This window comes from Acomys minous (genome assembly GCF_964271855.1).
Source record: "Acomys minous genome assembly, chromosome: 6".
NCBI lineage: Eukaryota > Metazoa > Chordata > Mammalia > Rodentia > Muridae > Acomys > Acomys minous.
This window is the reverse complement of record NC_140487.1, coordinates 12,585,410-12,602,500: the sequence shown is the minus strand read 5'-3', so window position 1 is coordinate 12,602,500 and position 17,091 is coordinate 12,585,410. Positions and strand designations below refer to the sequence as shown.

The window sequence follows — 17,091 nt, the reverse complement described above, 5'->3', positions numbered from 1 at the left end:
ATATAAAGAAAGAAAAGCAGTTTTGTTTATGAATATACCACTTAATAGGGTACACTTCTTCCCTTTATTAGCTCAGCACTATTCTATGTAATTACTGATGATATTCAGGTTTTCAGAACTTAAACCGAAAGCAGACACTTCAGTTGAGAAGTGTTATTGATTTTGTTTGTATTCTGCTCTTTTCTGTCTAAGCATTAACGTTGTGTAGGTTAAGTTTGAAAAGAATAAGAGTAAGGGTAAGATATGCAGTAACTTCTTTCCAACGGTTTGAGGAGTCTAATGAACAATGGTGCAGATTTGTTTGAATATGAATGTGCACTGGGATGGAGTTTGACCTTCAGCTGTGATTTCAGTTCGTCAGGATTAGTCAAGCTAGGCGATCAAGACTGCTAATGCATAATGATTTATAAAATGAAAAATGTGTAGTGACCATGCAAATGTTTCAGCTAATCAAAGAGAGGAACTTTAGCTTTGAGAAGAAAGAAAAACAAGGGCATGTCAAGGCCTAAACCAAAGAAGTATGCAAAAATAATCTGAGCAGCTTGATTAGCCAGAGTGAGATTAGAAGTTGCATGTCTGGCCTTTAAACATATGGTATAGCATATTATATACCCCTCGTCTGTAATCTCTGCAGCGACATGCCTGTATGAGCAGCCTGATCCCTTCCAGTGTTATAAAGGACAGGGTACACCCTCTGCTGAGATGTTTGCTTGAGACTATGAGAAAGGTAAAGTTGCGCAAACTACCTCCCAAAGCAAAGCATAGCTGCATGGCTAAATATTAAAATTCATGTCTTAAAAATTAGGGCGAAAAATAAGCAGAGGTAAATATTGTGAGTCAAAGGATGCTCACAGCTGTGGCTGCACTCTGCTGCTTTCTGTTGTCCCTGCCACACTTTCTCTGCTGCCAAGAGACGGCATTGGATTGCACTAGGCACTGTCCACCCCAGATCTCCTTAAATACTCCTCTCAGTCCTTGATAAAAGCTTGCTTGAGAGTACTACTCAGTTCGTTGTCAGTTCTCTTGAATACCACGAAACCAGGAAGCTTTTGGAAAGCAATTATTATGATAGGCATTATTCCTGCAACTGAACTTGGGATTTGGACACAACCTGTCAATTCAGTGTGATCATTTGTTATGTGACAGTAAACTGCAGGTGTAAATCAGGAAAGAGCAGAAAGCATTGATCAGACATCTCCTACCCTCGTTTGTTATGATCAGAACAGAACTATAATGTGAAGCTCTGTTTTGCATTGATTACACAGGAGTCACATTTTTTTAAAGTGCCAAGGCAGAAAGGTCAGGACTTCCTTTGTCTGAGTATCTGAAGCAAACAAAACAGGGCTCGTGAGCTGGGAGGTAGTGGACACTGTCACCCAGGCGTGGTGATTTCCACTGTAACTCTCGTCTACAGGTTGTGACTACATTTTCCAGCTCACATTTATTAAAGTATTGGACTGACATCACACTGAAAACCTTTTCAATCACCCACACATAATTGGGATGTTTAATTAAGTGATTCGCTTAATGTGCAAACCCAACACTTACAGAAATGCTGCTATGAAACTCAGTTGTAATAAGGCACCATGCTTTTGTCAAACAATTTTTTTGTTCATTTTTATGACTCCTACAGTCTCTTTTTTTTTTTTTTTTTTTTTTTTTGGTTTTTCGAGACAGGGTCTCTGTGTAGCCTTGGCTGTCCTGGACTCACTTTGTCGACCAGGCTGGCCTCGAACTCATAGTGATCCGCCCGCCTCTGCCTCCCGAGTGCTGGGATTAAAGGCATGCGCCACCACGCCCGGCTTCCTACAGTCTCTTTTTAGATTGACCTGAAGAGAGATGTGGTCTTGGTAGTGTGTCTGTCCTAACAACTTTCTGACCCTTAAATGAGGAGTAGAAAGATTTCACAAATACATTTATTATATACGTACTTTCAAATAACCTAAATTTATCTCCTACTTACTGGAGAATAATGCCTATATTTTCCCTTTTAACATCTGACTCCTCGCGAGACAATCTCAGAATTTCCTACTCTCATTTCAGTATCCATAGCTCTATCTTGTCTTCCATTATCTGGTGCTCATTGGTGGAGCAAAGCATTCAGTTCTTGCTTAATTTGTCTGGTGACAAAATAAAGATAAATGGGACTCCATGTGTGGTAGATCATTGTAAGTTTTAGCTCTGTCAGTGTAGCAAATGCAAGGTGAGAGAAGTCCCCTCAGATGTGTAGACTGTTTTCTTTCTTTCACTCTTAAAGAGCCTAGCTGATATCCTCGTATTTCCTAGTACACTCACTAAGGTATACCCATCAGACTTTGCTCTGCCTTTCTCACAGAGAGTGTCGCGGGTCTCCCTCCTCACCTCTGCGCCACAGATAGTGAACTAGATTTCATTGAATGAACTGGACAGCCATTGGGATCTTTGCAGTAATCAAGTTTTAGAGCTTGTAGAAAAATCTGCTAGTAGGATTAATACTAAGCTTGTGAATTCCTCTAGAGATCTATAGCTATGTGTGAATCCAGAAAATTTTCAGTGTGATACTATTTTTTTAAATATAATAAACAGCCTATTACTAAGAATTCTACACGCACTCAAGGAGTCATTCTTCTTTTTGTCAGTGAGTTCCTAGGTAGCTCCTGATGGCAAACACACAATTCTATAGTAAGTGAACTGAGATACAGGTAATAAAGAAAATGTGTCATTTAAAATTAATCACAGAAATGGACACATTGTATATTTTTTATATTTTGTTATTTTTGCATAAGGCTACTGAGAAATCTGAAAACAAAATATAATTGATAGCAACAGTTTTTTGGTTGTTTAGTTTGTTGTCTAGTTGGTTGATTTCAGTGTGTATGTGTGTCTGTGTGTGTGTGTGCATGCATACGCATGTGTGCACACCACACACACATGCTTATATTTGGATTTAGATGATTATAGCAGTTTTCATTAAATGTTATAAATTGTTCAGACACATTTTCCTACCTCTGTTAGGATCTTTAAGATGTATTTGGTACATATTTAGGAAAGTAGAGAATTCAGTTGTGTGTTAATTGGCTTATCTTTCAGATGGTAGATTTTCAGAATCAAATTAAAATGTGAATGCATTCCATGTATGTGACCTATGCATATATATAATCTTCAGCATGGCCATGATGTGGCAGGTACATTTGTATCATAGCACTCTGTAAGGAACTCACAAGCCATTAGAAGCTTAAAAATTAAATTATTGTGCACAGTGATAGGACTGACTAACAATCATTGGACCTGTAAAGACAGCAGACAGTTTACTTTGGCCAAATACTAAGTCAGGCACAACAGCATAAAATTACAAAGTCCTATCCTACTTCTCAGGAGGAACCTGACTGTAAGCTTGGGACACAGGGCACACCTCCATTTATAGGCTTACCCTAGAAAGTTCTCTTGTGAACATAATGCACAGAACAGGTTTACTCGGAGAAATGCACATATTTAAGTGAAATTAGATAATCAAGTGATTACTAAACAGTAGCAGGGGTCAGCTAGTCAAGAAAGCAATAAGATTCTCAAGAAGTGATCACCTTCATGGAAGGTGCACATTTGTGCAAAATATCTATATACAGATGTGTGTGTTCCAGACAATCTGTCATCCTCCCTCCCTCCCTCCCTCCCTCGTCCCTTCCCTTCCTCCCTTCCCTCCCTTGTGCTTTCTTTTCCTTCTATCTTTGTGCTATCTATCTATCCACACTGGCCTTCTCTATCCCAGAGTTGCTGTCTGATTCCCAGCCCCTTGAAGAGATTTCAAGCTGAATGATTGTAGGAAAAGGATGCATTTTTGTAGACTGAACTCCCCCTCCTCAAGAACCATTTATTTGAACTGTTCTTTTTGCTTATCAAAGAAAAGGTGATTAAACTGACAACTTTGTAACTTTTTAAATAACGAAAGCACTCAGAAATACATAAGGACAATCACTTACTCTTATTTTGAAACACAGGTCTGGCTAAGGTGCTAAGTTCCTGATCTTCCTTTCTTAGTCTCCAACTGGCTGACTTTAGATCACAAATTCAGGCTGCTACTTACTATGATACATTGAAATATAATAACACACACACACACACACACACACACACACTAGTTCACAAGCTGATCTGCTAGCAGATCTGCTCTGCCTCTAGGTTGCTTAGCAACCTCTGACATCATCATCTTCTACCCTCCACCAGGTGTGTTCCAGAGGCACCAGATACAGAAGAGCCAACTGGCTACTCCTGTCTCTCACCTCTCTCTTTTGCATTCTCTTTCAGGGCTCTCTCTCTCTCTCTCTCTCTCTCTCTCTCTCTCTCTCTCTCTCTCTCTTTCTCTCAGGGGTCTCTCTCTCAGATCTCTCTCTCTCAGGGGTCTCTCTCTCAGGGGTCTCTCTCAGAGGTCTCTCTCTCTTGGGGTCTCTCTCAGGGGTCTCTCTCTCTCTGCCTCTCTCCCTCTCCTCATGGCCCACTCGAACCCTAAGTCTTCTTCCCTTGCCTTCCTTCAATTAAATCTCTCTATACCCAATCTGCTGCATCTCACTCTATTTACTTTTAATGATAGCAATATATGTTTATATATTCTTTAATTCAGAAATATTTTTGAAAATCACTGAATTATTTTTGGCATATTGCTTCTTTCCCATGATATACATACAGTAAAATCAAATCAATCTGTATTTCACCTTGCCAAGATGGAGAAATTAGATTATACGGCTATTCTTCAGTGTTAAATATAAATGTATTTTTATTTTTTGTTTGTTTGAAATAGAAGAAATTCACTCTGGAATTTTTTTGTTTTCTTTATTTCCACGTTTGACCACATTTTCATTAATTATTTCTCACTTTTTATTGTTAAGTGTCATATTAGAAAAGTATGAACCACATCCAAAATTACTATGAAAAATTGTGAACTGTGCCTATTAATCATTTTCTATTTTGAAAGACACATTGTCCTGGAAATATGTTCTAAAACAGTTACTTATATAAATACTATCTTTCATTTACAGTAAAAGTGGTGCTTTATTTATTAATTTATCCTAAGGGAGACAAAGTGAATATTTTCTCAAAGGTTGCAGTGTGGCCAGCCGCTACATTGTTTGCCTGTGAGCTGCTTGGTTCAGAGCTAGGCCTTCAGCAGAGCACCCAGCACTGCCTGAGCCTGCATCTCTGACCTCAAAACCTCCCTGCATGCCTCTGCTACCCTCCCTGGTTTCTCTGTATCTTTTCTTTCTCTAGAAGCCTCTCCCCACTTCTTTTCCTTATCATCTGTTTTCCTCCCTTCCTTCTTTTTCCTGCTTATCTTCCTCTGCCTCCTGTATTCCCCTTGACCTCTTTCGTCCTCAGAAACTTTTTGAGGATAAAAATGAGAAAAAAGTTTAAACAAAATATTTTGATTGTTGTTGTCATAACTCTAATGGGGAAGCTCTGAATAATCTTCAGATTTCTGGACTTTCTAGTATAACTTAGGGGCCTGTAATAGGAAAATGTTGAAAGAAGAAATTAGACTCCTAGTCTCATTATTCTGTCTTTTGATGAACCAGTTTCCTCAGATATCTTCACGCAAACTCATGCATGTCTAGAAAAACTCCTATATTGCTTACTACAAGTGATTATTTATTCATATCTATTTCTGTGTCCAATTTTGTCTTTTTGATTTCCATTTATATACAGTGTGTGTGTGTGTGTGCGCACACACACATGTGAGCGCATGCGTGTGTCTGTGCTCGTGTGTATGTGTATGTGCCTCAGTGTATACATGCGCACGTACATGTCATGGCACTCATATGGAATATAAGGATAACCTGAGGGGGTTGGTTCTTTCTTCCCATCATGTGGGACTAGAACAAAGTCCAACAGTTGGTCTGCGAGGCCAGCAAGTCTACCTACTCAGCCTTTTCCCTCAGCATATGTATTTTGAAGGGCTATCAATAGGTATAAATTTTAGTGTTAATTATGTTATATCAATACAATATATATACATATTCTCTGTAAGACTATATATACTAGTTATTTATAGGTACATTTTTAATTATTTAACTTTTTAAATGATACGTTTAAAACATTTCCAACGTCTTTCAGTTGCAGCAGTGAGACATTGAAATGACTCAGTAATGAGCTTATGAGAATCTTCCTATGAAATTATTTATTTCCAGCTATATTACCCAAAGTTCCAACACCTTTGTGCTAGTATCTTTGAAATATAGAACTTGAAGTCAGAGCCTGGTAAGCTCTGGTGCCCCTGGAAAACTACGGTCAAAGTCATCTGAAGTTATAACCACAGAAAATATACAGGACTTGGGGCCCCGGTAACTGCTGAGTAACTTAAAAACAAATGTTACATAGTCATGCGAAGATAAGCAGAGCGTGACTTATGACCGCCTTTCCTTTTCTCCCCACGTCAGGTGCCTGTGTCGGTGGCCATGATGACCCCCCAGGTGATCACTCCTCAGCAGATGCAGCAGATCCTTCAGCAGCAGGTCCTGTCCCCTCAGCAGCTGCAGGCCCTCCTCCAGCAGCAGCAGGCAGTGATGCTGCAGCAGGTAATGTGGGTTACCTGCTTTGGTACTCTGATGCAGCTCAAGAGAACACACACCCTGCTGGCAGTGTAGTGGGCTGATTGGACCTGATATCAGAACAACCGATAAGCATGTCAGAACAGAAATGTCACCCTGCAATTGCAGAGCTATATATGAGCATACAAGTCACTTAGTCTCTTTGAAGGAACTCAAGTCTAGAACAAGAGCAAAGAGAAGACAAAGTATAAAATAGAAGACTTGGTGTTTGAGTATTCTTAAATACATTTACTTTTAGATTTGCAAGGTGTATACGAAGATACTACATAATTGTTGCTTTTAAAATCCATGACACTTTAGCACCTGCTTTAGTTTCAATAAATAGGAAAAAGACTACTTTGTAGACAGTACATGCCAAAAGCAGAACCCCAAGTTTTCTTTTCCAGAGTATAGTCATCATTTAAGAAAAAAAAGAATCTGCTTATTAGAATAAAATTAGGCAGGCTAACAGCAAGTTCATGACATTTTTGTGATAATACACACAATAGACCTACTGTTCAGCTTACTAAAGGCTTGAGTATCTATAAATAGATTCCAAATGTGACACTTGCTTTCTATGGCAGAAAAAAATGTGTTTTACCTGAAGTCTTACTTACTTTGCTCCTGACTCTGATTGTGCCTAAAATGACATAGATTTCCAGCATACCTTGTGCTAAACTGCTAGATTAAGCTGTTTTCTGGTGAGAATATGACATCCTGCTTCAGTGGGGCTGATGTTTGACCCATCTAAGGACTGGAGCCCAGACAGTTCTTAGGTTGTAATGGGACTTCAGATGTAGTCATGTAGAGTATTCACTTTGGTTCTAGCCTTTAGAGTACAGATATTCTATATCCTTTTGTTCAGGATTTGTTTGGATTCTGGATTGGAAATTTTCAGAGCTGCCTTGGGGAGAAAAGTATGTAGAGCTGTCTCTTTACATTTATTTATTTATTTATTTATTTATTTATTTATTTTTGGTGAGGTGACTCTTAATGGCTACTCTACCATATGTCAGTCTAGAAGAGTTTAGGACATTTATAATACATGAAACTTTTGCCTTTATTTATTAAAGTCAAAATGGTTTATTCAGCAACAACTACAAGAGTTTTACAAGAAACAGCAAGAGCAGTTACATCTTCAGCTTTTGCAGCAGCAGCAGCAACAGCAGCAGCAGCAACAGCAGCAGCAACAGCAGCAGCAGCAGCAGCAGCAACAGCAGCAGCAACAACAACAACAGCAGCAGCAGCAGCAGCAGCAGCAACAGCAACATCCTGGAAAGCAAGCAAAAGAGGTAGGATCTAGTTATCTCATTGATGCATAATAGCACAGGGTTGGGAAGGCGCTTTGAGAGGCGAGGATTGTCTCAGATCTCCCTGTAACAAGGCACTTGCTGTCAAATATGCAGTGTTCTGTATTTTCACTGAGCTTAATAACAGCGACAGTGGGCCTCTTGTGCGCTCCTTTTTTTTTTTTTTTTTTTTGTAGCATGGGACTTGAGAGTCACAATCCATTGCTGGCTGTCGTCTAATGTCCACTAATGAATCACAGTGTACAAAGAGCAAGCTGTGTGCCCCAGCAAAGTACTGATTATCTTGTGGTCACGGAGAATCCAACTTGGGGAGGGAACCGTATTTTTCTCAGTCACCCACCTCCAAGATGTGTTTGCAAATGTAGCCCATTGTTGAGGGGCAGGGAGACTACGGAGAACAACTGGTTGAGCACAGATTTCAAAGTCACAGGCCCCTGATTAATGAACTGCTAGGGTAGGCTTGGAGTGGCGAGTAGAAAGTTACCGTTTGATATGCTCATAAATCAAACTGACAAGCCGGCTTCTCGGGCCTAGCTTGCACTTGTCAGCAAACTGCATCAAATATAAACATAATACAAACAAAACATGTTGAAGTAGTTAAATTGATCAGCAGGTATCAGGGCTGTTGTCTTCCAGCTGCCCATTATGCAAAAACGTACAGGAAACAGTTTTGACCTCCTGAGGTTTTGTTTCTGTTTGGATTTGTGAATAGAATTTCAGACAGCCATCAACTACAGAATGGAAATTGCTCCCTCATTTCTCAGAGGCTTTGGGCAATCCACATGACTTGCTCCATTATGCAGTCTGTTTTCCAGTGAGCGCATCAGAAGTTTCTCTTTTCCCCAAACTAAAAAGGAAAGGTCTTCCACACAGCTTGTCGTCCTCTGAAGTGTGACTGCCATCTCATACCCTCCCGAGTCCAAAGAACTCGGGTTTGTCTTGTAATGCCTCACAAAACTGGAAGTTAGACTTTTCTTTATAATAAGGGCACTTTTTTTTTTGCCTTGCACATGATTCCTCCTTTAATGTATTCAAAAAAGAAAACAGAGAAGAGTGAGAGAGTTAATATGCCTGTCCTGTGAGCTCCATCTGAGTTCACTAATTTATCATTAGAGACCACGTCCGTGGACCTCCACACACACACAAATCTTAGTTGGGAAAAAGTGAGAGTATTGTGGAAGTTGACCACTTCTATAAAGCATTATTACTTTTGTCTAACTAAGCGTACAATCGTCAGTGGTGAACTGGTTTCTAAATCTCTGAACCCTTGATAGATTCTGTCTGTAAACCTTGCTCGGTACCATTAGTGCGAGTTCCGTGGTTCCTTGACGCTGTTTAACTCCCAAGAAGCAGGCAGCTGAAAACCTAGAAGCTGCATACAATCTGCTTCCGGACTCTGACCGTGGGATGATCAAGAACACATCTGGGCAAGGAAGGAAGCATGCCTCTGTGTGTGAGAGTGGTTTATAAGCACCTTGTTCTTCGCTGTTGACTGGGTCGCATTTTCTGGCACCCACAGCAACAGCAGCAGCAACAGCAGCAGCAGCAGCAGCAACAGCAGCAGCAGCAGTTGGCCGCGCAGCAGCTTGTCTTCCAGCAGCAGCTTCTCCAAATGCAGCAACTGCAGCAGCAGCAACATCTGCTCAGCCTTCAGCGCCAGGGCCTCATCTCCATCCCACCCGGCCAAGCGGCCCTCCCTGTCCAGTCACTGCCGCAAGGTATAGAGGACATGCTGCAAGTACTTCATTTCTGCTCTTGCGCTTTCTACCATCTCATACTCGTGTGGGTCTACCTTATACCTTGAGGTATTTTGGGTTACGCCCTTCAAGTTGGTAGCAGACGCATGACTGCTACTATGGTCATGTGACTCGCTTGCTATGGTTTCCGGAATTATGCTACACACTGCTTTCAAAGGAATAGCAAAACTATCTCAAGCATTTTGTTAAATATTACACGTCTATCAATTAGTCTTAGAGGCAGAAAGCGTGTATATGGCAATGCAATCGAAGCACTGCTGAATATACAAGAGGAACCGTAGGCATAGGAAGAGCAGCAATATTCCATTTGCCATGAGCTGATAATGAGTTTGGTAAGCAATGATGAAAAGACAGATTCCTAATCTAGGCACTAAAGTCACAAACAGACAAGCTCTGTGAGTCTGTAGAGCAACTGAAAGATCTGTGGTATGCGAAGTCCATGCGAAACCATGCCATAGGTTTACAGTACTAGCATTTTGCCAGATTCCCTATACATTTAATATAAATTTTAGTTTGAAATGCTGTTGACCATATTATAATTTGTATACATGTGTTCTAATGTAGTTAGATATGTGTACTATTCTCAACTTTGGGAAAAGAAGTTTAAGAAAGATGGAAAAGTAATAGCTAAAGTTCTCAGTTAAGGTAAAAGTTAAGTATTGTTAATCTTTGTGAATGGATGTTCTAATTTGCATTTGGATTTTGGAATGACAAAGTTCATTTATACAAGTGAATTTTAATTCAAGTTCATTGTATCTATAACAGAGGAGTTTATTTCTTACTAGTGTTTGCCACACATTTTACCTGCTCTGTAAAACACACAAGACCAGCAAGAACAATTTAATATAAAAATTGAAATTAGACAAGCAAAATCCAATATTTACATTGCACATGGCCATTGTTTGATAGTCAATAAAATTAATAATATTGTAATGAACATTTTATTTATGAAATAACTTTTCCTTTTTCATAGCTTCTCCCAGATTTTTCTCCTTCATTTAGCTTGAAATCTTCTAATTCACTTGTCTGGAGCATTCCTCAGGAAATCCAGAAAAACAAAGTTTATTTATTTAAAGAAAGCCTAGCCATAGACCCACTTTTCATACTTATCCAGAAAGAAATGGAATAAACGCCAATATCATCTCAGAAATGTACATTCCATTCATGAATTATGATTCTTTAAAAAATTAAATATGATCAGAGGAAAAATGAAGAAATAAGATTTTCAAAAGACATATAAATTCAATGCAATCATGGATTTTCTTGAGCTGGTTTTGGATAGAATTATCTTTCACTACTTTTTCTACTTTAATTTTCACAGGTCATATGAAAACTAAAATCCATTTAATAGAGAAATTTTGGAAAATAAAGATTCTAAAAGCAATGCTTAGTTTGTGCAGAAAATTTACTTATTCACTATTTTTAGTGAGACATGGTCTCTCTCTGTAGCCCATGGTGGTCTGAAAAATCACTACGTAGCACAGACTCTCCTTGACCTCAGGAACAATGTTTATGGCTCAGCCTTTCAAATGCTGAGGTTACAAGCATAAGTAACAGCATCTTCCTAGAAAATTTGTACTTAGGAAAAAAACATGAGGCCACAAAAATATTTTTTCACTAATAACGGAGAAACAATGACATTGACCAGTCATCATAGACTTGAGCCTCAATGGTTGCTGTGACCACTGCTCTTGATGCTACCGCATCATGAACAGAAATTTCAATCCTCGTCATGTTATCACTAACTATTAAATGTGAAATGTATCATTTTTGAGAGCCATCATTCAAACACAGGCTGAGTTGGGTTTTTTTTTTCAGTACCAGCCAGCCACAGAAAATTAACCCCGCAGTTCACCAGCTGTGTATTCCGTGATCTAGGATCATGCAGCCATGAAGTCAACCAACAATGAGTCAAATATATTGGGATAAAAATGGTTTGTGTTGGCAAGGCACAGACTTCTTCCTCACCATTTGTCCCTAGAAATATACTCTAACAACGATTTTTATAGCATTAACATTACATTAAGTGTTACACTAAATATGTATATATACATACACATACATATATGTATATGTATATGTATGTGCATGTATATATATATTGCGAAAGACAGACAGAGAGAGAGAGAGAGAGAGAGAGAGAGAGAGAGAGAGAGAGAAGAGAAGAGAAAGAGAAAGGGAATTTATGCATACACTAAATACATCCTCTGTACTTGTAGAGAACAGTAAGTGCAGTATGACAGACTTTGGGGTCTCCAGGGCATACATCCCGAGGAACAACTATGATACGATATTACTGTGCTGGAAACCAAAAACTAGAGTGAGAAAAAGTAAAGATGCAATTGTTGGATAACATAAGCCCCAAGCCACCTGTCTTAGCTATGCTTTATTTCAGGTAAAATAATTTGAGGGCTTTCACTTTGAGGACTTTCCCTATCAGTTTTTCAGTTCACCTTGCATTGAGCCTTTGGTTTGTTGATTGATTGGCCGTGAATAATAATCCCATGAAAACCAAAAGAGGTTACCACATAATCATGAATGATGTTCTCTTTATGTCTTCAAAAATATAATTTATTTATCTCCATGATTTAACACAACTTCCTCTGGCTACTTTAATTTATAACTTCTGAAGCTACATAAAATGTATATAAATATCAGAAATAACATTTTATAGTTTTGACACAATAGATTTACAGAACTTTTTCTCTAAAGTTACACAATATATTTCAACATTTGAACATGAACTCTTTTAAATTTTAATTAAGCATCTGTCATAAATACTATTATACTAATGGAGTTTAATATAAAATAGGTACTGAATTAACATCTCTAAGTATACATATAGTTTTTATTTAGAAGGGGTGACAGCAGGTAACTAAAATAAAATAAAAACAATGAATTTGTGAGTCAGTCTCAAGTATTCTGATTTTTAAATATATTTGATATATGGATGGATAGTATATAAACAAATGAATAATTTCACCTAGCAGTGTTGTATAATGAACCGAGGCTGTGGCCTACTCATTAGCAAGAAGAAATTGTGCAGATACTTTACATTTTTTTTAAAGACAGGCTTTTTCTCTGCAACCCTGGCTGGCCTGCAACTCATTCTGTAGACCAGGCTGGCCTCGGAAGTCATAAATCCACCTGCCTCTGCCTTCCATGTGCTAAGATTAAAGGCGTGTTCCAGCACTGCTCAGCTTACTTTACATTTTTATGGATTTTTAACATCAGATAAAAGTAATTTTCAAAATATGCTTACAGGTTGACTATGAGTTTATTCAAAATTTAGTTTTTCTTACTTTTAGTAATTTGAAATAAACTGTAATTAATAATAATAATAATAATAATTATAATTATAATTATAATTATAATTATAATAATAATAATAGAATTCCAGAAAGAATTAGTAAATTTTAAATTGTTCAGCATCTGAAACAGTATGATGAAATTTCACACCACCCTATTTTATCATACTGGGATGTGAACCATACATCTGTCAAGCATATCTGCGTACTGTCCATACTGAGTATACTCCCCAAGCCTTATTCACTTAAGGCTCCTCAGGATTAAATGTGCTGTTGTGGAATTCTTGTACTTGTGTTTCCTATACCTTATTTTAATTATTGATGACCTTAACACACAAGAGAAGAGATGCTTTTGCCTGAGATATGGCAAGCGGAAGCTTCAAATTCTGTGAGTAAAAAAGCTGAAACTTTTCCTAATAAGTGGCAAAAAAAAAATCTTATTGTAAAGTTGCTAAGATTTACTATGAAAATTAATGTTCTATCAATGAAACTCTGATAGGAAATTTTCTATCACAGCTTCAACTGCAAAACTCACAGCAATAATGAGTGATAAGTGCACAGTTAAGGTGGGAAAGGCATCAAATTATAGGCTTGGGTCCTATCCACAGTGTCAAACATGCACTGGGAGTCCTGAAATGTATCACTACTGTGTATGGACAGAAGTGTGTGAAAGTTTCGTTTCACTCCATCTCACATAGTTTATAAGTACATAAGCTATTTAAGATGTAAGAGTTCAGTTAATCTGAATGAGTGAACATAAACTGCTGGGTAACTAGGTAAGCTTAGAAAAAGTGAGCTGTCGCATAATGAAGAAAAAAAATCTTTCGAAATACAATGTAATAATGACTTTATGCCGAGGTAGGAGTGTACTCAAGATAGTGTTTGGCTCAATATTCTGCCAAAGTCAGCTGTTTGGCCTGCCGACTTCACCACTCTTAGTATAATGGATTGTTTCCTGAATCAGTGTTTACGGGCTTTCCAGGTCATGATCAGATGCAATCAAGATTTAAAAATAACAGCAGTGGAAAAATAGAAGCAATACACACCATGCAGAATATTCAGACCAGAATGTTTTTTATTTATAACTGAATATTCTGAAACTCCTTCAATTAGTTGAAAGTTAAATGTTCTTGTATTGGTTCAAGAATAAACTTTTCTATGGTAGCGCACATCTTTATTCCAAGCAGTCATGAATCAGAGACAGGTGGATCTAGTGAGTTCGAAGTCATCCTAGAACATTGTGACTTCTAGAGCAATGCTACATAGCTCGAGCCATTCTCAAAAAATGCAAAACTAAGAAACAAATGAAATTAAGAAAGTAAAGTAAAGTAAAGTAAAAGATTGCTTGCAAATGTTTATTTTATTCATAGAAAATATCTTCTAAATAATTAAATGCATAGAGTACTGGGTATATTTACTTTTGAAAATATGAATAAGAAAGACTGAGATTAAGAATAAGAAAGACATAATATTTTGAATTACAGTAGAATTGGTTAAGGAACTAGCATGTGCTACATTAAAATAGATTTATCTGTGTGGTTAGTAGGTCTTTATGTTGAGATCTAACATCAAATATGTTAAGCAAGATCAAGTGAGAACCCAGCCTAAAGTGAATTTCACTCCACTTAATTCATAAGTCTTCTCAGAAATATTCTACTTGACAATTTTGAATCTCCCTAAATACAGAGGGGATACCTGTATCCTAAGGTAGAGATATTTGTCTATTGTCTTAATCTTAATAAATACCTATATTTAGTTCTTGTACTTTGACATTTGGACTAAGTGGATAATTGGTGCACCTCTGATCTCACACACATGTGAAAGATGAGTGTTACATCAGTAAGTGGCTCTAATATACATAACACTACGTTTTGCTTGGCTGAATTTAAGCAAGCACATAGATATCTGAAAGAAGCTGCAGACATTTTTCTGTTTGCTGAGGGAGAACTTTGAAATAAGTGATCAGTACAGGTGGAGAGGTGACATTTCTAGGACAGATTATCTCTGCAATGCAAGTTATAGCCATGTGGAAAGTCCAGCCATGCATGGTGGTACAAGCCTTTAATCCCAGCATTAGGGAGGCAGAGGCAGGGAGATCTCTCTACAGAGTGAGTTCCAGGACATCCAGGCCTCCACAGAGCAAGTTTGTCTTGGAAAAAAAAAAGTGGAGAATACATAGAAATATCTCAAATAAAAATGTTGGTACCAACTAGTCTTTTTGTTTGTTTGTTTGGTTGGTTAGTTAACTTTTGGATTTTTGAGACAGTTTCTCTGTGTAGATCTGGATGTCCTGGAACCTTCTCCCGTAGACCAAGGTGGCCTTGGACTCACAGAGATCTGCCTGCCACTGCCTCCTGAGTGCTGGGATTACAGGTGTGTGCCTGTACCACCCCATATCAACTTGTCCTACTACATTATGAATAACAAAAATATTTTTAGCGAACTTTACTTTTATTATTTTTGTGCAACCCTAGAAATTTGCAAAGAACCATCAAGTATTTCATTGGATATTCATAGTAGACTTATGTGGTATCATAATGTATTTGTTATTTTTGTATGTGGGTATGTATGTACATATGTATGCTGTATGCTTTTATATGTGAATGTGTGGGCAGGTGTGAATGCATATGTGTGTGTGCACATATGTATACATGCACATAAAAGCCTAAAGACTTTTTCTAGTGTGTTTACTAATTTATCTCATATTTTTTTAAGACAGGATCCTCACTGACCATAGAGCTCACTGATTCTAAGAGGCAGACTGTCCAGTGGGATTCAGAGATCTTCCTAGTTCTAGGCTGACTCTCTGATGCTGTGGTTGCAAATAAGCAATGTACCACCATACCCAGCTCTCCCTACCCTCCCCTCTCTCTCTCCCACCCCCACCGTGTGTGTGTGTGTGTGTGTGTGTGTGTGTGCATGTGTGTGGCTGTGTGTACTGTTTGCATATGTACATATATGTTTATACCCATATGTACACTTGGAGACCAGAGGCAGACATAAAGTGCTGCATACTCTCACTCTCTAGACTTCCTTTAAGAAAGATCTTCTGCTGAACCAGTGGCCAGGCTAGTGACCAGCATGCTCTAGTCATTCTCCTGTCTCTACCTGCCACAGCACTGGGCTTACAGACAGGTGTAATCACACTAGGCTTTGGATGGCCCTGGGATTTGAACTCAGCTCCTCGTGCTTACACAGCAAGCACTCATATGTTAGCCTCTAAGCCATCGTCCGAGCCTATAACTTGGCTTTTTATGTGGTAATGGTACACATGTGGTGTGTACTTTATCAGTCAAACCATCTCTTAATGTACTGTTAAATTAGTTACCATAAAAAAATAATTCCTAAAACAGAAGAATAAAGTAGATTAAAGAGTCAATTATTTTAATGTAAAAAGGTATAAATATAATATTTAGTTGTAAGGACAACCACTGAAAATTGTGTGTTTACTACAAAGTTGTAAAATCTATGCATGAGTTATCAGATTTAATTAACCCTAGCACAATTCTTGGCACCTGTCTTTAGTCAGAATGAAGGATCGAAGGGTTATCATTAACTTGATTTTTCTGCTACTCACTTAGTCATTCATCTTTGTATTGACTTGAATCTCAAGGAAACATTTCCCCAGTGTTTACTTATATGACTGGCTGTGAGTTTGGCCCCTCATTTAGAAGCAGAAGAGTACTTTCCAACATTCTGTTGCCCTGGACTTTTAAAGTTATTTAGTTAATAGGGATTTTTTTAAAAAAGAACTTATGTGTGTCTCTGACATGGGTTCACAGAAATTGAATAAGCATCATTTAGGACAAAAGTTGATTATAATTCTTTAATATTTTAATCCACTGACCCCAAACCTATATTTGCCAGTACTAGCTAAATTGAAAATCTCTTTTGAGTGAAGAAAACAGACAAAACAGTGGAACGTTTAGACAGTGGCCAAGGAAAAACATGCTGAGATGAACTGAGAATAAGAGGAATGCCTCTTTTCTCCTTTCATCAGGTCTGCAGTCACAACTGATTCATGTCTTAGTGTCCACCACTGGGGACCCAGTCCGCAAGCTATGAGTGTTGTTCCTTACTATTCTGGAAACATGGTTTGAGGTACTTTGTATTAATTTCCTTTAAATGTCCTGAGAGCGGGGAGTGCATAGAATAGTGTGCA

General features: G+C 38.1%; 1 protein-coding gene across 12 annotated transcripts in view; it reads left to right on the top strand.

The window, feature by feature from the left end:
- The window catches only part of FOXP2 (forkhead box P2), a gene marked incomplete at its 3' end in the record, with an annotated part of 541,625 nt that overhangs the window by 470,685 nt on the left and 53,849 nt on the right, over positions 1-17,091 (top strand). For 9 of the 12 annotated variants that reach the window (XM_084784956.1, XM_084784962.1, XM_084784963.1 and 6 more), the window contains 3 exons: positions 6,405-6,542; positions 7,628-7,846; positions 9,384-9,582. In XM_084784956.1, coding sequence (XP_084641082.1) covers positions 6,405-6,542; positions 7,628-7,846; positions 9,384-9,582 — 556 coding nt within the window. The remainder of the gene's footprint in view (positions 1-6,404; positions 6,543-7,627; positions 7,847-9,383; positions 9,583-17,091) is intronic. The other 3 variants (XM_084784953.1, XM_084784955.1, XM_084784954.1) reach the window with 2 other exon arrangements.